Here is a 24,072-nt window from a genome sequence, read left to right as displayed (position 1 = left end):
TTGTAATTATCTACATTTTTTAAAGATTTAGTTATTTATTATGTATACAGTGTTCTGCCTGCATGTATATCTGCACACCAGAAGAGGGCACCAGATCTCATTATAGATGGTTGTGAGCCACCATGTGGTTGCTGGGAATTGAACTCAGGACCTCTGGAAGAGCAGCCAGTGCTCTTAACCTATGAGCCATCTCTCCAGTCCCCTATCTACAAATCTTGTGAAGAAAATGGTTATTGAATAAGGCAGGCTATCTACTATCTTCTGTCATTTTTTTTTTAAATCCAGATTATTACTACTCAGCTACTGTAAACAGGAAGCCAGTAATTTTTTTTTAACCTTTTTGAGCTTTCCCCAAGTTTACTTATTTGTGAGCCAATGCTTTTGTGGGAGGTGGACTAGGAAAGGGACACCTATCACAAGCTCCTAGAGTTCTGGAACAGAGGCGGTATTCAGCTGTGGGTAACTACAAAGCCAGCCCTCCACCCTTCTATTCCCCTTCACTGAGCAGTCAGTGACCTGGTCTGTAGCTTTGGGTTTCATGACAGGCCAAGTTGTACTTGAAAAGAAGAAAGCTCCAGCCTTTTCAGGGCCCAGGAGTGCGCTGTGGGAGGCCTAAGGATGCCAGAAAGAGCACTGGCTCAAGTTACATACCATTGTTTCGCTGACACTTGTGTTTCAGCCACTCCTCCTTAGGGAAGCTGCTCTGCCAGAGTGAGGGGCAGTCAAAGAAGAGTGATCACGATAAAGAAGGAAACATATGATTAGAGGTTGATGTGTTCCCTGGGCTCTTTGGATTTGGGTGATTGCAAAAATGCACAGTGTAATGATTAAGCATTCCCAGAGGGGAGGAGGGTCTCTGCATGCTGTTGGGGTAAGTTACAGCTGTTGTGCATGATGCAGTGTAAGTGGGACATGGAGAAGAAGTGTTCACAGCACCAGAATGACTGGGGTTTGTAGCAATTTCCTTCAAGATTAAAACCTTCCATCTTGGAGGAAATCTCATTAAGAGGCAGAATGTCAAAAGGAGAGGAGAAACTTTCCATCCTGCTGCGAAGTTTTAGAAGGAAACACTTCAGCGGCTTCAGGAAGTCCCTGAAACTGACCAGACTCACTAGACCCCTCCCTCCCTCAGCACATAAGCCATAAAGACTGCTGAAGGACACTCTTCAGACCTGCTGAGCTGCCTAGAAAAGGCTCAGACCAGCTGAGCTGCTTAGAAGACACAGCGATCAGCTGAGCTGCCTGGAGGAGGCACAAACCAACCGAATTGACTGAAAGACAAACACTGTCAACCTGCTGCACTGTCTGCAGGTTGCAGAGTGCCTTCCAGTTTTCCGGTTTATGAACCATCACCCATACTGGGTAGACTCCTGGCGATGCAGCTGCTGTCTTTGAGTCACTTCTGCTCCTGTCAGTGACCCCTCATCCATATTCTATAGCCTCAATAAACATCATTAGTTCACCAAGTCAGACTCTGGTGGTGCCCTTGCTTTGGTCTGTCACCGGTTCCTTAGCTGGGGTGAGCAGACGACTGTTCACGTCTCTGTAGGAGTAGGTGTCACACACCACTGCTTGTTACCATGGCAAAGCACTAGTTCAATCTGGAGCCAGCCTACCATCCTCTCCCTGGGGTGGCAGGAACTGTTCCATTTCACTCCTAAGCCATTTACATCCATTTCCTCTTTCCCACTTCTGCCAGCTCCGCCCTTGTTCAAGCCTTGTCGTCTTCTTGGATTATATGTCTCATCTTTGAGATTGCCTACCTAGTCCATTCTCCAAGTCATTGTCAGAGGGGGATTCTTCTAAGTTACCTTCAAACCCATCCTTTGCACTCTATGGATTTCTGGATCAAATGTAGTTAGTTCCCAGGTCCTGGTTCGCAGGGTCCTTCCATTTTGGTTCAACATACCTTGTTTCTCGTTACCTCTACTTCTGTGATCCCCTTTACTAGTAGCCTGGACCTACAGACAATTCTAGAACACAGAGTCTCTGCTCTCAAACTTCGCAACCTGCTGTGCTTGCTCCTCCTCCTACCCAGAGTTCTTCACTTCTCTTTGGGCTTCTTCCCTGTCTTCCTGTTTTCCTCTTCCTCAGGCTGAATGAGTTTCTCCTCAGGAATGCCTCCGCAGATGTACATTACAAACTGCATTGAATCTCTATCTAGGCAGAGCTATGCATTGCTTCCCAGCATCCACACTGGGACACACACTGGTTACTCAACACATATTTGGTAATCAGTGAATTCCACAGGTCCTATGAAGAGTCAGTTATAGTTCGGAAAAGAGATTTTGAAGTAGCCAGCACTGAAATCGGGGAATAATAATAGTAATAATAAAAAATGGTTATCACAGTTATGTGGTTAGATGGGTTAGCATTTCACACTTAGTAACAGGATTGCCAAACTTCAAATTTCTTCACGCTAAAGTAATTAAAGCCTACTTGGAAGGTTAGGTTTTCTGGATTTACCCAAACACTGGGCTAGGGGGATTATGCTTGCTGAGCAGTTATTTCTAGAAATGCTAAACCTCTCTCTTAAAAACAGCGTTCCAAAACTGCAGTTATAGCTGTGCAGAGGTGATCTAGATGCTCTTACTCAAAAGAAGTGTGAGAGGAGGGAAGGATTACTATAAAATGGTATCTCCCCAACGAGGGCCGAGACCAGCACACACAGAAGACCAGTTGCAGTCCAACACTTTTGGGTGTCCAATGAAACAGACCGCACTAACACCGGGGGAGCCTACTACAGTTTTCCATTTCAGAAAGGAGACATCTAGCCACGTGGCGAATCAGAAACAGAATGGATTGCTTTATGAGGTGCGTCAGGTGTCTCATTCTCTTCCATGGCATGCCGGCAGGTGGGCTCAAGCCTAGGCAGGAGGGGGGGAAATGTGCAAAGGAGATGGGATAAGGAGGTCTTTGATTCTTCAGCGCAGATTCTTCCTAACTTTCTGATTTTCTCGGGAGTCCTCTGAATTTTTGGAACCGTTTACTTCTTTCGATTATCGACTCTAAAGCGTTAAAGCGTAGCTGAGAAACGCAGCAACAAAGAAGGGGGCGGATAGTAAAAGCTCTCAGAAAAAGGGGGCAAGAATTCCAGGGGAGAAGCTATAGAGACTGAGCGAAGAGAGAAGCCGTAGAGCAGATGCAGAAGAGGAAATAAGGAGGCGGGGAAGACAGAGAAGAGAGCCTTAGTGAAAGAAGAGAAAGTGACTAAAGTCTCTGGGGTCTGGAGTGGAGAAGGCACGCCCAGAGGGAAATCGACCGCTTTAAGGAAGGCCCCGCCCCCTAGCGTGACGTCCAGACATTCCGGGCCACGATTGGCTGAGGCCGGAGGGCGGGATGGGGTTGCTAGGCGCGGAGGGGATCCGGCGGGCTGCGCCCGCCCGGAGTGCGGAGCCGCTGGAGCGGAGCGGTGTTAGCGGCGCTGCTGGAAGATGGCGAGCGGCCGGGATGAGCGGCCGCCCTGGCGGCTGGGTCGCCTGCAGCTGCTGCCGTCGCCACCGCTGCTGCTGCTGCTGCTGCTGCTCCTGAGGAGTTCGGCCCAGGCCGCGCACATCAAGAAGGCTGAGGCGACCACGACGACCGTCGCCGGCTCCGAGGCGGCCGAGGGCCAGTTCGACCACTACTACCACGAAGCGGCGCTGGGCGAGGCGCTGGAGGCGGCGGCGGCCGCGGGGCCGCCCGGCCTGGCGCGGCTCTTCAGCATCGGCAGCTCGGTGGAGGGCCGGCCGCTGTGGGTGCTGCGCCTCACGGCCGGCCTGGGGCCGCCGCCCACCGCCGCCGCCTCGGGGCTGGACGCCGCAGGACCGCTGCTGCCCGGCCGGCCGCAAGTGAAGCTGGTAGGCAACATGCACGGCGACGAGACGGTGTCGCGCCAGGTGCTGGTCTACCTGGCCCGTGAGCTGGCGTCGGGCTATCGCCGTGGGGACCCGCGCCTGGTCCGCCTGCTCAACACCACCGACGTGTATTTGCTGCCCAGCCTGAACCCTGATGGCTTCGAGCGCTCCCGCGAGGGCGACTGCGGCCTCGGCGACAGCGGCCCGCCCGGGACCGGTGGCCGCTACAACAGCCGAGGCCGCGACCTCAACCGCAGCTTCCCGGACCAGTTCAGCACCGGCAAGCCCCCTTCCCTCGATGAGGTGCCGGAGGTGCGCGCCCTTATCGACTGGATCCGCAAGAACAAGTGAGTGTTGCCTGACCCTGCTCTCGCACACACGTGAAGTCTTCAAGGGCAGGAGGCTGATCCCGGCACCCACTAGGCGCTCAAACAATGCTTGCCAGCCTAAGGGGGTGGGGGGCAGTCCGGGTGGAGGGTGACACTCTGTAACTGGAACGAAGGCCGGGCTGCAATGCATCCTAATCTTGCTCATTGTCAAGAAGCCTGCCCTGGGGCTGTCATTTGTGCAGGGCATAGCCCGAGGGGAGACTTTCTGTCATTCCGCCCCTATTTTTTAAGGACCGCCGTATAAGGAGCGCTGGGTAAGATTTTAAGGATTCTTAAGTTAACACCTTCATTATGAGGCTAAGCTGTCGATGTCATCACTAGAAACACTGTGGTAAGCACTTTCTGTGACTGCATTATATCACTTGATGTTGACCACAACCCGGCGACCTAGACACCACTCACATCCGCTAGACACCGCTCATACCCTTGTTTTGCATACGGGGGAAATTGAGGGGCAAACTGGTTGTCTAGACTCGGGCAATATAAGCCTGGTGCTCAGAAGCCAGGGAGACAGAATGTCGCTCAGAAATAGCAAATGACACCCCCAGCACTTCCTCTGACATTGGACAGAAACCGATTTCCCTGCCTTTATTTCCGATTCTGCTTAGGGGAGAACGGAATAAGGGGAGACTCCCACAGGTCAGAACTGCTTCATTTCTGATGCCGGTTGTGCGCCTTCTTATTGGGGGCAGCACAACTAATCATTTACATTGACAACATTTAAGCATTGTGTGGGATTTTAAGACTTAAGATCTAGAAGGACCTTCAGAAATTAGTATGTAACAAGATTATATATATAATGGTGTTTACTCAGTTACAACTTTGCAGAAACTCTTCCCCCTGACAAAATGTGCATGAGCTGCAGTGGTAAGGACCATCTCTTGTGGGAGAGGTAGCATATGGTCTGAGTCTTTAGAGAGGAAGAGGAAGGGGTAAAGGAAGATGGTACTTACTCCAGATGGAATCTGAAGTGAAGAACGTGCCTCTTTCTCAAGCATCAGCGTTGCCAGCGTGTTCCCACGTCCTGTCTTCAGAAGGCTTTTGAAGGCAGTAGTTACGACCTTTGTGTCTTGAGTTGAAGGGTTTTTTGGGACCGGTGGATGAGGCAAAGGTAAAAATGAACGAAGAAATTTCTCGGTGAGACTTGGAATCCTTTCTTATGTAGCCCAGGATAGCCACGGACTGGCTGTGTAGCCAGGTATGACTTGAGCTCCCGAGCCTCCTGCTTCTGCCGTGGCTGGGGTTCCAGGCGTGTGCGGCCACTCTGCCTGTGGTTGAACTCAAGGCTTCGTGCATGCCAGCAAGCATTGCACCAACTGAGCCGCGTAGTGCCCTCCTGAGATGTTTTTTGTAAGACTGCAGTCATATGCTATGAGGTCTAGAAAATCTGTGGACATTATGATGGTTCCAAGTGTTTTAATCATCCACCTTCCACTTTACTAGTGGTTAGAAGGTCCCTTGCAGATACTTAATTTGTTTACATGTTCTAGGACAATTTCCTTTCCCTGACCATGTGAGATCTCTGAACATCTATATAAATTTGATTTTGATATAATACTTGCTGTCAGAAGCTATAGTGAGCAGGGCTTTTTATTTTATGTTTTGTTGTTGTTTTGAGACAGGGTCTCTCTCACTCTGTAGTTTTGGCTGGCCTGAAATTCATAGCATAGACTGTGACCAGACTGACCTCAGACTCACGGAGATCCTCTTGCTCCTTGCTGGAATTAAGGGTGCTTGCCATTGCCAGCTAGGGCTTGTTGGAGAACCTGTGTCTGCTGCACTAGTTCCATTGCTTGGGTCTAACGTGTCCCGTCAGAACTCTTGCAGGGATTTTTGTTTCCCGTTGCTCTGCTGTGGCCAACATGCAGAATTTCCTTTGGTATATGTTACCTTGAGGCTATACTGAAAGTCTCAAGCCCAAAATTCACTCTTTGGCAACTCTTCCAAATGAGTAGTCGTATTTAATGATCACGAGTTATGTCATGGTCTTGTTAGGTCATTGAAAGGAGTGTGTGAGGTTTTTAAAGTTCATGGAGTCAGTTGGTATTACACAGTCACTTTGCCTGTGGCAGTGGTTTGGATACTCTAGTCACTCCCAAATTTTGTTGTTTTCAGATGTAACTCTAATCAAAAAGGAAAATTCATTCATAGTCTCAGTCTTAAAAATTAACTCAAAATACATATTCATTAATGATTAATCAATAACAAAGGATGTTGATTAAATAAAATTAAAAACACAATTTGAGATGGATGGATGGGAGGGATATTAAAAGGAAAAACACAGACATTAGTCTATATGAGAAAACTACTTTGTTTTTGAGACAGGGTTTCACTGTGTAGTCCTGGGTGTCCTGAAAGTCACTGTAGACCATACTGTCTTCAAACTCACAGAGATCCTCCTGCCTCTGCTTCCCGAGTGCTGGGATTAAAGGCCTGTGACACCGCTGCCTGGCAAGATTCTTATTTTTAATATTGTATATTTAGTAACTTTAAAAAATCTTATGATACTGAAGCCAGGCATGAGAAACACTTAGGATGTGAATGGAAGTCTTAAACTATCTTTCAAATCAGATTGGAATTGATATACAAAGCTGCTTTGACAAAGATACTAAAGAGTAGTTTTACAGCTACTGTGAGAGGTATTGCTTTGTTTTGAAATTGGCCCCAGAAGAGTGACAATGGATCTTAAAGCTATGTAATTAGAATTCAGAAAATCAAATTTAATCACTATCAGATATTACTAATGTTTCCCTGCAATAAAAGTAGTTGAATTGTCAGGTCCTCTTTATGATCTTTGTGAGAAATGTTACAAGAAATGTTGAACAAAATGATCTCTCATTTAGTAGAGTTTTAACTTGAAATATATGAAGTAACACACCCCACTTACACAGACTATTCAGAGACTTTTTGTTGTTCATGTATTCTCAGTGCCTACAGTAGTAGTCAGCTCATAGTTAATACTTAAAAAAAAAAAAAGCTTGTTGCTAAATGAAGTGCCTGAACCTTTTGATAGTCTTCCCAAAGTAAGTAGAGGGGGAAGAAATACTTGAGTTGTTTTAGAAATACAACCAGACAGTAAATAGTTAATACGTTAGCCAGGGGGCGGGGAAGCTAGGAGAAGGTTGAAAGCTGGAGTGTGACCTTCATTGTTGTTTCTCTGTTATTCTATCACTCAAGAAATGGCAGTGGAAGTCGAGCAGAATGAAAATCTGTATGGCAGTTATTCTCTCACCAGGATGCTAGATAGCTCCCAAGAAACGCATGTTTGTTGAGAAGTTAGCACGTAGTAGTTAGCCTCAGTGTTTCATGTGTGTTGTCTCTAGTAGTTATAACAATTCTGAGAGGTAGGTAGAATATTCCCATTTTATAGATGAGAGAGAGAAACTGGGATTTAGAGGCAATGACTCTGATCATATTGCTGGTGAACACCAGCTCTGGGAGACATTTGCCCAGCTCCAAAGTTTGTCCTAATGCCACTACAGCAGACAGTGTACTCTGCTGTCTGGAAGGGAGCTAATTAGAATTGTATTCATTTTAAACTAATTGCCTTTATTTTCAATTGTTGTCTTAATCATTACTGGCTAAGTTCTTTCCTCTGTTATAATTTTCATTGTTCACCTCAGAGATGGTACCGATCATGCCTAAAGTAGCCTTTCAGATTACAATATGATAATTTTCGTTTTCTTTCATGCATACAGAGAGAAATGTTTAGACTCTCTAAAGGTCCGTTTATTTCAACTACAAGTAAGCAGGTGCAGGAAAATTCTAGTTAAAATGCAAAGAGAAAGAATTTAATCTCTATTTGTAGTAATGGTTTAAACTGTTACATAAGGGAAAGATGTACAAATAGAATATGCCTTTATTTTTAGTTTTCTCCACTAAAGGAGCTCTTGTGATTTTTCTGTATCCATAAATTTGAGTGCATAAGTGGTTCACTTAGACATAGAAATGAGGCTGGGGCCGTAGCTCAGTGTTAGGATGTGTGGCTTACGTGAACATGGAGTTTGATTCCCAGAACCCACTCCCACCCCAAGTAGAAACATTTTTTTTTTTTTTTTTTTTAAATAGGAGCAGCCTTGTCTGTCAGTTTTTTATTCAGTCAGAAGTCCTGTAGTAGCAGAGGGCGGCTCTGCTGTGCTGGATTAGTTTTCTCTGAAGGAGGCCCACTGTATCATGCTGTTCTTTCTTTCTCTCTTTTTTTTTTAAGCTTTGAAAATATAATTTGGTATTAGGATTTTGTGAAACTGGAGTCATATAAGATACATTGTGTTTTAAATTAGATACCTTATTTTAAAATTTTTCTTTGGGCAGTAAGTATACAAAACATGTTATTAACTTACCTCCTGTATTCAACAAGTATTTATTATATTAGTCACTTTTCCTACGAAACTGACACATTGTGAAACACAAGTTCGAGATTACACTATATGAAACTGTCACTTTCGTAGGTAGGAGGAGAAAAGGTTGAATTCTGGCAAGTTCCTGAAGGTCAATCTAATTAATGAACTTGAAATTCCTCATGTGAGACACTTCCTAAAACATTAGTTAATGCTGTATTATTTAGGAGCATGTTCAATGATAGAAAACCCTGTAAAGTACTATGCAAAGTGTGTTGGGTATTTTTGCTCTTTTGGTCTTTTGGGGGGCCTGCCACCCAGCTCCCAAATAAATTGCACATGAAGACTTATTCTTACTTGTCAATGCCCAGCCGGCTTAGTTTCTAGCTAGCTTAACTTATTCCGACTACCTTTTGCCTCTGGGATTTTCCTGTTCTCTAACTTCTGTAGATCTTACTCTTTCTCCGTGGCTTGCTGTGTGTGTGTGTGTAGCTGGGTAGCTGGGCACTGGAGTCCTCCTCCTTCTCTGGCTCCTCCTTCATCTTAGATTCCTCTTCCCAGTTTTCACCTTCTATATATACTCTCTGCCTGCCAGCCCCGCCCATCCTTTCTCCTGCACTGCTATTGGCTGGTTCTTTATTAAACCATAAGGTGTTTTACACAGGCACAGTAACACAGCTTCACAGAGTTAAACAAATGCAACATAAACAAAAGTAACACACCTTAAAATAATATTCTACTATAAAAGTGGAATGTATTTGAAATGTCAAAGCACCTTTATTTATTTATTGGTTGCTGGAGATCAAACCCAGGGCTTGCTTATGCATGCTAGGCAAGTATTCAGCCACTAAGCTATATCTTTAGTTCTGAAATTTTAAGTAACTTTTTGTATTTATTTATGGGGGGGATGCACATGCCAAATGTGCATGTGGAGGTCAGAAGACAACTTGTGGGACTCAGTTCTCTCCTTCTACTGTTGTGGGCCCAGGGGATTAAAAGAAGGGCTCGAGGCTTGGTGGTAGCCACCCACTGAGCTACCTTGCCAGCCCCAAGGTAAGTATTCATTTGTGGAGGATGGAGTCAGTGTTAACCACATGCCTAGCATGTGCCAAGGCCCTGGGTTCATTTTCAGGACTGAGTGAATGAATGAATGAATGAATTAATTAATTAAAAAAAGAATGAAGAAAGAAAAAAATGAGTTTATTTATGAAAGATCCTGTGAAATTTTTAAATGCTTGGTATTTTCTGTTCTTTTGAAGGTGATATGTAATTTGATTGTGTTTTCAAAGGTTTGTGCTTTCTGGAAATCTGCATGGTGGCTCAGTGGTCGCAAGCTATCCTTTTGATGACTCTCCCAAGCACGCGACCACGGGAGTCTACAGCAGAACATCCGATGATGAAGTCTTCAGATACTTGGCGAAAGCCTACGCTTCTAACCACCCCATAATGAAGACCGGTGAGCCCCACTGTCCCGGAGAAGAAGACGAGACTTTCAAAGATGGCATCACAAACGGTGCACACTGGTATGACGTGGAAGGTATGCAAAGCACTGAAACAGCTCTATTTGCCTTCTGCTGGCTTAGCTTTCTTTTGTATATTCTGAATATAAGACAAAAGTGTGGTGTTTCAATTTTAAAAAGGTTATTTCTTTGCATTTTTGAAATTTCCAAAACTACAGTAAAATTAAAAGATGACCACAGAAACATGTATTCATCCTTCATTTAAATTAATCCATTGTTCTCTTTTGCCATATGCTTTACCTCCCCACCTACTTATACCCAGACATGCAATCTTTTGCCAGACCATCCAGAAATAGGCTGCTGCTGAAGTACCTCAGTTCCTCAGCACTGTTTTACCAGCCCAGACTTTGTTCTGTCATGCACCATTATCATGACTGAGAAATCACTAGAAACCCAGTACTATCATCCACAGGCTGCCTGCAGCTCATTCCCCTTCTTGTCCCCAACCATCCTCTGTAGCTCCTTTTTCTCCAAGATCTGCTTAAGGCTCAGCCATTGCATTTGATCTTGTAAAGAGTCCAGGCTGGGATTAGCAAGATGGCCCAGTGCCCAGTGGATAAAGGCTTCTGCCACCAAGCTTAACACCTTGGGTTAGGTCCTTAGGACCCACATAGTAGAAGGAGAAAACCAACTCCTGAAGGTTGTCCCCTGACCTCCACCAAATGCACTGTTGTGTGCATGTATTTATACACACACACACACACACACACACACACACACACACACACACACACTCACACACTCACACACACACACACAGGAATAAATGTAATTGTAATGAAAAGGAAAAAAAAGTCCAAGTTACTGTCCTCTAGAACACTCCAGTTTTTAGGTTTGTCACTTTCCATATTATAATTCAACTCCAGTTTCCCAGTAAAATCATTCTATAGAGCATATCACATGTCAGGGTACATAGAAAGTCAAGTTATGTGTCTAAGTTGTTGAGTGAGTACAGTGACCACCAGTCTTACCTTTTACATAAAGGTACATTTGCTGTTGTGCGGTGATCATGGAATTCCAGCTTACTTTTTAATATTTTATATAAATCTCAGAAAATTTGCCATTTTGGGTTGTTTTCCATGCATGTGGGTGTGCTTTTTTTGTTATTTTTTGTGGTTCTGGCAATCAAACTCCAGGAGCCCACGCAACCTAGACAAGTACTTCAGCACCGAACTGCTCGTAAGCCCAGCAGTCCAGCTTCTATTGTTGTTGGGTTTGAGGCGGTCTCATGCGGCTCAGACTGGCCTGGAACTCTTTATCATCTTGCCTCCCACCTTCTAAGTACTGAGTTACAAGGTTACACCATGATGTCTGGCCAGTTTTCTAGGTATAAGTTTCCAGTGTTAGTAACAACATTCACAGTGTTATATACAACCATTACGGTCTATTTTCAAAATACTCCATCACTTTAGACACTCTGTAATGACTTGGTAATCATTTCCATTATATTCCCCTTTCCTTAGTTGCAGGAAACTGCTAATCTATTTTCTATCTCTGTGAATTTGCCTGTTATAGATATTTCACATGACTGAAGTCATAAACTGTTTGTACTTGGCATCTAGTGTGCTTCACTTAATGTTCTTAGGGTCCATCCATCCTATAGCATGTACCAGAACATCATTCCTTTCTATAGTTAAAGAATATTCTCTCTGTAGAATATATGCATGTATGCACAGATATGTAATAGGTTTTGTCTAGTCATTCCCTCAATGGCACTGACTCATTTCTGCTTCGCATTGTGAGTAACACTGTAATGAACACTATTGTATACATCCTAGTTTTCTTGGTGTATATGACTAGGAGTGGAATTGCTGGGTCATGTATTAATTCTTTGTTTAGTTTTTAAGGGGACATCAGACTATTTTCCATAGTAGCTATACCATTTATTTTCCTAGCAGAAATATATGAGGGCTCCTATTTTTCATAGACTACTATTTTAACAGAATTATAAAGGTAGATGGCTCAGTGGATAAAATGCTTGTGGAACAAATGTGAGGACTGGAGTTCAGATCTCCAGAACCCACAAAAACCTATAAGGGCACCGTGGCCCATCTGTAATCCCAGAGCTCCAGAGACATAGAAGGGAATCCCTCGAACTAGTAGGCTAGTTGAATTGGGTTCAACAAGGGACCCTGCCTCAGTAAATAAACTGGACAGTGATGAAAGAGGACACCCGATGTCAACCTCTGGTCTCCACACACATAAGCATGTACACCCACAATCATATGTACCAGTATGCATGTCCATCTGCAAACACAGTTACCCATGTACACCCACAATCATATATACCAGTATGCATGTCCATCTGCAAACACAGTTACCCACGTACACCCACAATCATATGTACCAGTATGCATGTCCATCTGCAAACACATTTACCCACATGGATGTACACCCCCTTCGCTGTCTCTGAAAAAGTTATTAAAGCAAGCTTGAATTGTTTGCCTTTCTTGTAAAAGTCATGAAAGTGGGGCTAGAGAGATGGCTCACCAGGTAAGAGCACTTGCTGCTTGTTCCTCCAGAGGTTCGATTTCTAGTCCCCATATGGCAGCTCACAACTTCCCACACCTGTCTAACTCCTGTTCCAGGGGATGTGTAGTCCTCTTCTGACCTCCACGTGCACCTGATACTCACGGTGTGCAGACATACATGCAGGCAAAATACCTATATTCATGAAAGGTAAATTAAAAAAAAATCAAAACTCATGAAAGTAATTATTATCTTAAAATCTTCAGTATACTTTGAATAGTAAAGCATAGAATGTTTGATTAAGAATATGCAGAAGTGGCCGGGCGGTGGTGGCGCACGCCTTTAATCCCAGCACTCGGGAGGCAGAGCCAGGCGGATCTCTGTGAGTTCGAGGCCAGCCTGGGCTACCAAGTGAGCTCCAGGAAAGGCGCAAAGCTACACAGAGAAACCCTGTCTCGAAAAACCCAAAAAAAAAAAAAAAAAAAAAAGAATATGCAGAAGTGGGTCTAGGAAGATGGCTCAGCAAGGGGACCCGAGTTCAAATCCTCAGCACCCACATAAAAGTCCTGTACGGCCATGTGTGCCTGTGACCTAGCCTTGACAGACAGAGGCAGGAAGATCCTGGAAACATAACTGAAAAGGTGATCTTCAGGTTCGGGGAGAGACCCACTGTGGAGAGCTAGAGAGGAAAGGAAGGTGCTTGACATCCTCCTCTGTCCTCATTCATGTCCATGGGTGTGTACACCCTCTCTTCATACATACAGGGCATACATCACATCAAATATAAGCAATATGCACAAGAAGCTTGGCATGGTGGCACACATGCATCCCAGCACCCAGAAGACAAGGCAGCAGGATTACAAGTCTGAGGCTAGCATGAGCTACACAGACTGTCTAAAAAATCTTCAAATAGTAAGCGGAAGGGACAGCTGAACCCATGGGGATGTCATTGGAACCCATGGGGAGATGCTTTGGTCTTCTTACCCTCCTACCGGCACTCTCGTTAGAAAATGTCCTGTGACGTATCTGTTAACACACCTTTATTTAAGCCTGTCCTGGAACTCACCGTGTAGACCAGGCTGGCCTCAAACTCTCAGAGATCCACCTGCCTCTGCCTCCCAAGTGCTGGGATCAAAGTTGTGTGCTGCTATCATGCCTGGCTAATTACTTTTTTACTTTGTATATCCATCTGCATATCCTGAAAATGAGTCATAAGTTTGAGGGCTGAATTTCCTGCTCCCCACCATAGTTTCTATCCATATTTTATGTGTAACAAACATCTAGAAAAAGGCTTGAAATATTTAGAAAGTAAACTTTTCTCTCATTAAAGTTAGACGTGATTTGAAAACCACTGAAACTTTTGATAAGGGGCATACTTTAATGTGCAATCCTTATATTTCAATCTTTAGTAAATATATATATTAAAATCTAACTTTGTGAACTAGTAGTTTTGTGAGTTGGTTAAGTTACTTTATGAATGAGAGATATTATTTAAGACAATGGGATAAAAGATAATTTACCTTATCTTTTTGGGAAAAAATACCCTAAAAGGTTAAAAAATAATTCCTAATTGACCATTGATTGAAAAATATACTAAAACATACTGTTTGATAAATAGCCATCCTAACTTCAGAGAAAAGAAGTGTACTTTGCTACATAGTCACGGTTTATTTGATTAAACCAGTTATTAAATTTTTCTGTTTCTCCCCACATCTGATGAAGCTGAGCTTTGTTGCTGCCATTGTTCATTGTTTTGGGAGCATTAACTTCACTCTTATTTGAGCTGAACGGTCGGTCAGATGTGGTCTGTTGTTTCTACAGTAGCTAGCTTCTCTTCCTGCCAGAGCAACCGCTCCTTAAAGAGAAAGCTGTGCTGGCTCCAGTAGCTTGAACAGGGCAAAACCATCTTGTTTATCTCATGGAAGACTTCAGTGAGATGTTGTAAACCTGTGACTGGGCACATTTTCAAAGCTGATGACCTGGAATGATTTTGTTAATGTTCCATGTGATATATATATGAATTCCTGCTCAAAGAAGTGTAGATGTCTAGAGCTGAAAATGATTATAATGATCTAGTTCAGTTCTTTTGCTTTATAGAAATTCAGGAAGTAAGAGATGAAATAACTTACAGTCTAACTCTTCACTTAGCAGATGGTTCTGACTACCTGCCATGTTTCATATCCTGTATTATGTGATAGGGACACAGTAAGAACAGGGCAGAAACAGTTGCTACTTGGAAGGCTCAGATAGCAGATAAGTAGTGGGGGAGGGAGTGATTTTTCCACTGCCACCTTTACCTTCCTTGCTAAGGCTGACTCGAGTGTCTAGCTGCCCATGTGCAGTCCTTTCTTCTCTCACGTCTTTCAAGCCCACAGGATCCAGTTAGGGAATGTCTGTCCTAATAGCCTGTGGATAGTCACACTCACCTGCCACAGCCTGGTGGTTGTGTCTAGCCAGGAAGTCACTTCTAGACAGCCTCGTTCTGAGTTCTGTGTGCTGGTGGGGCAGCCATTCTAGCTCAGCTGGTGAGCTCTGTGTGTGCATGTGTATGAGAGATTAGTTGATCTTGAACATGTTAACGGATTCCTTAACCTTCAATTCCTATGTATAAAATAAAGATAAAACTACAGAATCTATTTCATCGGAATATAAGGTTTGACTGAGAACTATTTTTAAGCACTTAGCTTTGCATCAGTTACTGAAATTACTTATTTCTGCTAGAGTTTCCACTTCATCAAGGCAAGACTTCTGTTTTATTTGGCTTTCTATTCCCATGACTTAAAATCATGCCTGGTATATAGAAGGCAAACAGTACATCTTTTGTGAATTGTTGAATAAACAAATTCTTGTTATCGCAAAAAAAATGGGTACATGGTTGTTTAAAATATTAGATACATGAACTTTGTACTCAAAATTTATAAAAATATTATTCCTCCCCTGAGAAAATAAGTTTGCTTTATGGTAGGTCTCTGTGGTTTTTAAATTTTCACTAATATCTTGTAGTATGAAATGCCTTTAAGTTTTTTTAAATTATGTGTATGCCTACATGTGTATGTATAAGAGTGCTGTTGCCCATGGAGGCCAGAGAGTGTCTAGTCCCCTGAGCTGGTGTTCCTGGTGGGTGTGAGCTGCCTGGCATGGGTGCTGGGAACCAAACTGGGGTCCTTACAAAGAGCAATATCTCCTGTTAGCCACTGAATATCTTCCCAGTCCTCTTTTTGGTTGCTTATGTGCATTTCATCTGTGGGTATACATGTTAAAAACTTTATTATAACTTAATGAGACAAGTGGTGGTGGTGCACACCTTTAATCCCAGCACTTGGGAGGCAGAGGCAGGTGGATCTCTGTGAGTTCCAGCCTGGACTAGAGAGCGAGTTCCAGGACAGCCAAGGCTATACAAAGAAACCCTGTCTTGAAAACAACAACAACAACAACAACAAACAAACAAAAACCCTTTATGAAACAATACTTAAATGTGGGGCTAGAGATATAGCTCAATGGTAGAGCATTTATGTAGCACACAGCAGGACCTTGGCTCTGCTGCAAAAAACATGACTATCACTGCAGAGAACTGATAACTGATCTACCATTGTAATATATATGGTATTATTTCCTCTAGTCTGTTCTATTTCATTTTATTTTGAAAGTGTAGTAACGTATCTTACAATCCAGTAATGGGCAATAGCCTGCAGTTTGAAACAGCTCTGCTCTTGATCTCTGCTGCCATAGAACTGAATTACTTTCAATTTTTTCTAACAGGAACAAAACACCTTGTAATTTTTATGTGATAACTTCTTTTTCCTTTTTGTCCTGGCATGCTTATATACTTCACTTATAGTCATTTATAGTGAAGTTTGAGCTACAACTTACTGTGGGTTGCTTTCCCTATAATTTGAATGAGTATGGAGACAGGAAATTAGTCAGAAATATAGCCACCAGCCTCATGTGTTCACATGTCTATGAATATTGTTACTAGTTAGGACAGCTGCTGTAATGCTTTATATTTATGGGGTTTTATTTTGTTTCTTAAGCTGTTGCTAACATGGAGCTGAGCCTTTTCAAACTGGCAATTATGATTTTTTTTCTTCCTTTGGAAGAAGGAAGCATTCTGTTGATTTATCCAACCTTCTTCCCTCTTTTTATACTTTTGGCAGAGTTATGAAATGTGAGCAGATACCACATCACATAACCAGAGCAGCCCTGTGTAAGTGTGAGCTCCTTTGATCATGTGGACATCATTCTTCTTCTAAAATGGCCATTACGTTGAGCAGCACTAATGTGCTCTAAATACTGAAGTGCACGCACTTGAAATAGCTTGCTGCTGTGAAGAGAATAACACAAGAGTTTTGTATTTCGTTAAATAGGGTATATACCAGAAAACTGGGATCGAAAACAAGAAATTAAATAAGCAATGCATAATTGAAAAAAAACCCTACAATTTTGATACCAATAAAAGATGAATTCTTAGCCAGGCGGTGGTGGTGCACACCTGTAATCCCAGTGCTCAGGAGGCAGAGGCAGGCAGATCTCTGTGAGTTCGGGGCCAGCCTAGTCTAGAAAACCAGTTCTAGGATAGCCAAAGCTGTTACAGAGAAACCCTGTCTCAAAAAACCACCACCACCACCAACAACAAAAGATGAGTCCTTAAGGATGGTAGGGGTTTAAACTGTGTTCCAGTAACTGTTAGATCATGAAGACTAGTGGATCTAAACAGCTTAGACAAACCAGTCGAACCTGAAGAGCAAACGTGTGCAGAGAGCTGCTTCACAGCGTGTTTCCTGACCTCTGTTTACTAATGAGGTACAGTTGTAGGGCTTGGGAAAGCTGGGTCTGGGTCTAGGAAGTGTGACTTGGTTTTCTAAAACTATGTCGTAAACAAACAACACATGAAGGCAATCTTAAAGGGTTCTTCTGGCTCTGCTGGTTTCACGTTTCAGTAGATCAGGTTTGAACCTACTTAGTCAGCCTACTTATCTACCTGTCTCCAGCCTTTCCTGTGCACCAGACTCCTTGTCCTTCCTGGGCAAATAAGGACCTTTCCAGGTCACCGAGCCTCTGGAAAGCCTCCCATGCAGTAACTCAGCTCTCCTGCCTTCCCAGAGCACCCTCTTCTTTCTAAAGCATGAATGTAAATCTTGCCCACTTGTGTTGGGCAGGGTGGTACTGCCCATTTCAGAGTTACCTTTGTTTAACATGCAGAAAGGGACAGAGTCTAGAGCAAAGGGAGCCTAGGGAGAGTTTTTATTGTTATTTGGAATGTGATCTCTTGACGATAAGGGCTTTATCTACAAGAATATGAGGAAAGGAAAAGGGAATGTGAGAGGTATAAGAAATTGTACGAGGATGAGCTGGGTGGCGGTGGCGCATGCCTTTAATCCCAGCACTCGGGAGGCAGAGGCAGGTGGATCTCTGTGAGTTTGAGGCCAGCCTGGGCTACAGAACGAGATCCAAGAAAGGTGCAAAGAAACTCTGTCTCTGAAAAAAGAAAGAAAGGAAGGAAGGAAGGAAGAAGTTGTGCGAGAAGAATCAAAAGACTAGCCACTAGTTAAGTGTCAAGGAGAACCCACAGAAGAGATGCCCCCACCCCAGCCTTGCTGTGGGAGAAGAGGGCAGCTGGGGTAGTACTTAGTCCCACATTCCAATGGAACTGTTAAGAAACAGCTTCTAGAGCATGGGTGGGAGCAAAATGAAGAGGCTTGGGCTTGTGAGACATCTGAACGGCATATGTCAGTCCACGATTTGGAAAATTGAATTGATACTCTTTCCTGGCATAATTTTATTGCTTAGAGTCAAAATCCAACTAGAACATAGTTGAACAGATGGGTGATTTTTCACCTCCCGAGTGAAAACGTTTGTAGCATTTTATACCTGGAAGTTTTCTTGAAGGAATGCTGACAATTCAAACATTAATTCTGAACCTGTTCATGTTTCACAAGTACGACTGATAGTGAGATGTGTCTTATAAAGTGCTTTTAGTCTTACCTCATCTTGTTCATTAAAGACCTGGTTGAATTTATCTCCTTTATCTTTCTCCTCTTTAGTCTGAGTGCTACCTAATGTAAAAGGAAAAAGGTGAAACCACATTCAAACAGAACAATTGCTTCTACTTGAGTCATGAGTTTGCTTTTGTGAGCTGTAGTTCTCCCTCGTCTACAGTCTGACCTTTAGGCTCAGCACACTTGTATCCTTTGTAACATGATGATGGGCTCAGGAGAGAGCCAGATGCGCCGGTAGGGTTGTGGCCCAAGTTTTCAGAGCTCATGTTTACGAATTCGATGTTTTCAGTCCTTGATCTCTTTTCTGTGTAATTCATGATCGGGAATAATTTTAGAAGGATAAATACAATTCAGACGTGAGAGAGTGTTGACCAAATGGGAAGCGAGAACAGGCAGGCAGGACTGTTGTAATTAGTTTTGTTCTGTAGAATCAAATCATTAGCAAATATATATCTAGTGGGAGCGGTGAGGAAACGGATGTTCACAGGAAGTTACCAGGGCACAAAGAACAAGTTGAGAGGAATTTAAAGATTTAAAATTGAGGGTTTTTTTTTTTTAAAGGCCAATTTGTACTTTTCATTCTTTTGGTTCCGTGTTTCCCCTTAAACTTTTTAATGAATGTCATGTTTATGAACTTTTTAAAAGTGTCTTGGGGGAATGCAGAATTATCATTTATTGTACATAGAGAAATTAACAGAAATCCAAATTATGGCAATTTCTTACTGCCTTTTGAAATGCTAAGAAGTCTGTCCTTATCTGAAGTTGAACTGTCCCAAGCTTCAGTTCCTGGCTATCAATCATAATCTGAAAGTCTTAAATGGAAAATTTTAGACATAAGCAATTCATAAGCTTTAAATTATGCACTGCTCTGCGTAGCACGATGAATCTTTTGTCTTGCCTGGGACCTGACTCATCCCTTTGATGAGAATATCCACAGTGTGTGTGCTACCTGCCCAATAGTCTGGCTTTTCACATGACTTTCAAATATTGTAGTGCTCCAGTCAAGCCGTGCTCACACAGTAGCTCAGCACTGTCTGGAGTCACATCACCTCCTCACCAGAGAAATGAGTGCATTCCAGTAAGACATGAGGAGACAACACATTCCTATGACTTTCGGTATGGTATATTGTTACACTTGTTCTATCAGTTCTTAATCTCTTATAGTACTTAACTTAAAATTCAACAGGTACTGTAAGGGAGTAACAACAACTGGTACAATAAGAAAAGTACACTCTTCTGAGATGTTCCTTAAGCCTTGGAAGAGGGGGAACGTTGTTCGGTTTTTTGTGTGTGTGTGTTGTTGGGTTTGTTTTTGTTGTTGTTGTTTGGTTGGTTTTTCTAGGCAGGGTTTCTCTGTGTAGTCTTGGCTGTCCTGGAACTCACTCTGTAGACAAGGTTGAACTCAGTGATCTGCCTGCCTCTCCAAGTGCTGGGATTAAAGGTGGGTGCCACCATGCCCAGCTTGATAGTTGCTGTTTTTAACAGGGACACTTTTACTGTATTCTTTCCGTTAGCTTTCTGCTTGAGGTAGAAGAGTAAATAGTTAGTGTCTTATAAAAAGTTGACTGGAGCCGGGCGGTGGTGGCGCACGCCTTTAATCCCAGCACTCAGGAGGCAGAGGCAGGCGGATCTCTGTGAGTTCGAGGCCAGCCTGGGCTACCAAGTGAGTTCCAGGAAAGGCGCAAAGCTACACAGAGAAACCCTGTCTTGAAAAACCAAAAAAAAAAAAAAAAAAAAAAGGTGACTGGATTGAAGTCTCTCTCCTCTTTAAAGCCAGATCTCTGTGCTAAAATCAGTAACAGGGACTTGTTCTGTTAGAGAGGTGAATTGAGTATTACAAAGAGTAATGGCTATGAGTAGATAATTTGATCAGAACCTTTAGCTACTGTAGCAATTAATAATGGTATTGATAACAATTTGTTGTAGCACCAGACAGATTCTAATAATTACTTTGGAGGCTGGAGAGATGGCTCAGTGGTTAAGAGGACTGGCTGCTTTTCCAGAGGACCTGGGTTTAGTTCCCAACACCCACATGGCAGCTCACAAGTCCCTATGACTTCAGTTCTAGGGCATTGAACACCCTCCTCTGCCCTCTGTGGGCATCTGCATGCATGCAATGCACATACAGATGAGCAGACACTCATATATCACATAAATTTTTAAAAATTTAAGTTTCAAAAATAAATAGTTGAAAATCAATGCAATAAGGGGCTGGGTAGATGGCTCAGAGGTTAAGAGCACTGGCTGCTCTTCCAGAAGATCTGAGTTTCATTCCCAGCAGCCACATGGTGGCTCACACCTGTCTATAACTCCAGTTCCAGGGTATCTGACCCCCTCTTCCCTCTGTGGGTTTGATCATCAGTGCCACAAAAATCCATAAATTGTAAATTGTTGCTTTTTTTTTCAGTTTAGTGTGAACAAGTTGAAGATCATTGGCTTAGATAGCTCCCTAAGACATTAATTGATCACAGAAGCTTGCTTATATACAACTATTAATAAGACAAATAGCAGATCCCTTCTACTATTATTAAGGTGTTTTATTGCCTTGAGGTATACTTATAGCTGAATATTTTACTCCCCAAATTAAATTTTTCTTTGCCTGTATAAGATGTTATTGTGAAGTCTGACATTTCTCCTTTATGTTGAGCCAAATTACATACTAGCCTAAAAAAATAAGTAAATGTCTCAACTGAATTTGGCAGTGACTGCTGTGGCAATGTCAGATGAGTTACACATCAGTGGTTGCTTCCTGTTACAGTGAAGGCTAGCTTTGTGTGGATCAGTATTGTGTTGACGAAAGAAATCAAGACAATAGATCCAAGCCAACTACTTAGGTTTCTCACAATTACTTATGAGATCTTTGACATTTAGTATCAGAAAAACAAATGTTAAATTTAATATAGATGTCAACTGATGCCTACTTGTGGTAACTCACAAAAAATTCTTAAATTATTCATGCCAGACAGTATCTCCATTTGTTTCTAGATAATTTTAGAAGAAATTTCTAAATTATGAATTGAAGCTGGTGACAAAAGACTTTGATTTTCTAAAGGTAGGATAGCTTTTGTGTTGCTTTGCCTTGTGAAATAAGTCTGTTTTCTGTTCTTTTAACTGACAAGTCACGAGTTTTAGAAAAATGTAGATTAAAGTACGTAACCCAATCCATGAATTACCTTCTGAAGGGAGTTCATTCGTTCTTAAAGGAAATGCGCTTTACTTTTATGAGATTTTTATCAAGAAAAAGATACTTTTTTGGACCTCTTACTGGTTTCTACACTTTCATCATGGCCAGAGAACATGCTGGACAGGATTTCACTTCCTTAAACCTGTGTTTGTTTCATGACCAGGATGTGGTGTATCTGATGACTGCTTGTACGTGTTTGAAAAGCATGTGTGCTCTGCTGCTGTTGGGTGGGGACAGTGTAACGAGCCTTTAGACCTGGTGAGTTCCCAGTGCTGTGGATTCTCTGTCCTCTGCGGCCCCTGCCCCTTGCTTGTGCTGATGACTGAGAGAATGCCAGTTTGCAGCTGTAACTGTAGATTTGTGCATTTCTCTTCCTAGGTTTATCAGTTCTTCTTCCTGTTTTAAATACTTGTACAGTTAGGGCTATATTGTCTTAGTGAAGTGGCCCTTTTATCATTATATAATCTTATTCCTCACAGTTTTTATTTCTCTGAGTTAAGATATCAGACTTCATTTTTTGTTCTTATTTCTTTTGTTTGCTTTCTCCCCTGTCTCCCTCCCTTCCTCCCCTTTTCTCTCCCCCTCCCCTTCTTTCTCCTCCTCCTTTTGCTCATCCCTGTGGTGCTAGGAATTTATCCTAAGACCGTGCACATGCTAATCAAGCACTCTACTAGTGACCTAATATCCCAAGCCCTTCATCTCTTTTAAATGTGTCTACATGGTATCTTTTTTCCAGGTTTTTTTTTTGTTGTTGTTGTTTACTTTTAACTTATCTATACTGTATATATGAAGTAATCTGATCTCCAACACTAAATGTTAATTGATTTTGACAAAGTTATGGGTTTCAACTAAAAAAAATTGTCAAAATGAATGAACCTAGGTTATGGGTTGCCAGGTGTTACTGTTGCTTTTATTCTGTTTTGTTTGTAACGTTTATATTGAATGTATAATGACTGGTAGGTTTGGATTTAAATTTTAATTAATTTTCCTGTTATGCCTTTGGTTTTTGGAGCTTGGGGTAAAGCTATATTTTGAGATAGAATGTTTTTATGTAGCTCAGGCTGGCTTTAAACTTATGATCCTCTTGCCTCAGCCTCCTGATTGCTGAGAAAGCAAACTAGTTTTTTGTGTGTATGTCTACTGGGAACTGAACCCAGGGCCTTGTGCCTGCTAGACCTAGCCCTTGGTGTTTAAGGACAGGGTCTTACTAGATGTCCCTGGCCTTCTGAGTGCTGGGATTACAGTGTGTGCCACCCCACCTGGCTAAAAATAGTTTATATAGTTACCCAGATAGTTACAGCTACTGCTTTTCATTTGTTCTCTAAATCCGGGCGTTATTTCTTTTTTATCTGAGGAACTTTCTGGTTAATTTATGTTAAGGTCAGTTTGGTTGTAGTAGATTCTCTGCTTCTCTCTTATTGGTTATTGGTTCTATCTTTTTTACTAGAGGATATTTTTTATTGGCTATAAAACCCCAGGTTATGGGTTGCCAGGTGTTATTGGTGGTTTTGTTGGGTTTTTTTTAGCACTTTAAAATGTTTGCCTCATGCCACCTGACCTCTGTAGTTTCTTTTGAGAAAGCCACAGTCATTTAAACTGCCTTTCCTGAACATTCCAGAATTCTCCCTGCAGTGTTGCTGTCGGTCTGCTTTCAGGGATTGTTTCATTTGTGTTTGGTTGTTAGAAGTTAGGAAGAGATTTTTGTCTTTTTGACCTTTGTCAAATTTGTGAAGTGTTTGCCATTGTTCCTTCAGTTTCCTTTCTCTGCTTTCTCTCAGCTGATACTCCAGCAGCAACAGTGCTTAAGCCCCTTACCATTGTCCATAAAATGCCCTCCCTCCTTCCTTCCTTCTCTCCATTCTTTCCTTCTTCCCGTCCTTGTTTATTTTTATGGTAAAATTGTTGTTTGCTTGTTCTAGCAGGAAATGGCCTATTTAGATTCAACCGTAAGCTCTGACCTGCCTTAGGTGGAGTGGGACTCCAGTCTCAGTTCGGTTTTCAAAGGCCGTTTGGTGCTGTCGAGATCTGTCCTCTGTATCGCTCAAGCCAGTCTTGGAAATGTACTGTTTCAGGTCAGACATGCACTTCCGGAGTGTAGTTCAGGAGCCAGGACTTGATAGATAACCTTAGGAAACCCCTTTGTGAACATCCTCATATTTGCAACATTTTCAAGTCTGGCTTCCCAATACAGATGATAAAAATGTAGTGAAAGATGTCCCTTCATGGGAAAGGATATGTAATATTATCAATCATCAGGGAAATATAAATTAAAACCACAGTGAGATACCACTATACATCTACACATTTCCTAGAATGCTATTTACATCTATACATCCACACT

At 42.6% G+C, this 24,072-nt stretch overlaps 1 protein-coding gene across 1 annotated transcript in view; it reads left to right on the top strand.

Moving 5' to 3' along the window:
- The first annotated feature begins 3,380 nt into the window (after nt 1–3,380).
- Nucleotides 3,381–24,072, top strand: part of Cpd (carboxypeptidase D) — a 70,387-nt gene continuing 49,695 nt past the window's right edge. The window contains exons 1-2 of the mRNA XM_015996208.3: nt 3,381–4,183; nt 9,852–10,099. Coding sequence (XP_015851694.3) covers nt 3,435–4,183; nt 9,852–10,099 — 997 coding nt within the window. The 5' untranslated portion in view covers nt 3,381–3,434. The remainder of the gene's footprint in view (nt 4,184–9,851; nt 10,100–24,072) is intronic.

The sequence above is a fragment of the Peromyscus maniculatus genome, chromosome 8, assembly GCF_049852395.1.
Source record: "Peromyscus maniculatus bairdii isolate BWxNUB_F1_BW_parent chromosome 8, HU_Pman_BW_mat_3.1, whole genome shotgun sequence".
In the NCBI taxonomy this organism is placed as follows: domain Eukaryota; kingdom Metazoa; phylum Chordata; class Mammalia; order Rodentia; family Cricetidae; genus Peromyscus; species Peromyscus maniculatus.
This window is presented reverse-complemented; position numbering and strand designations above follow the sequence as displayed.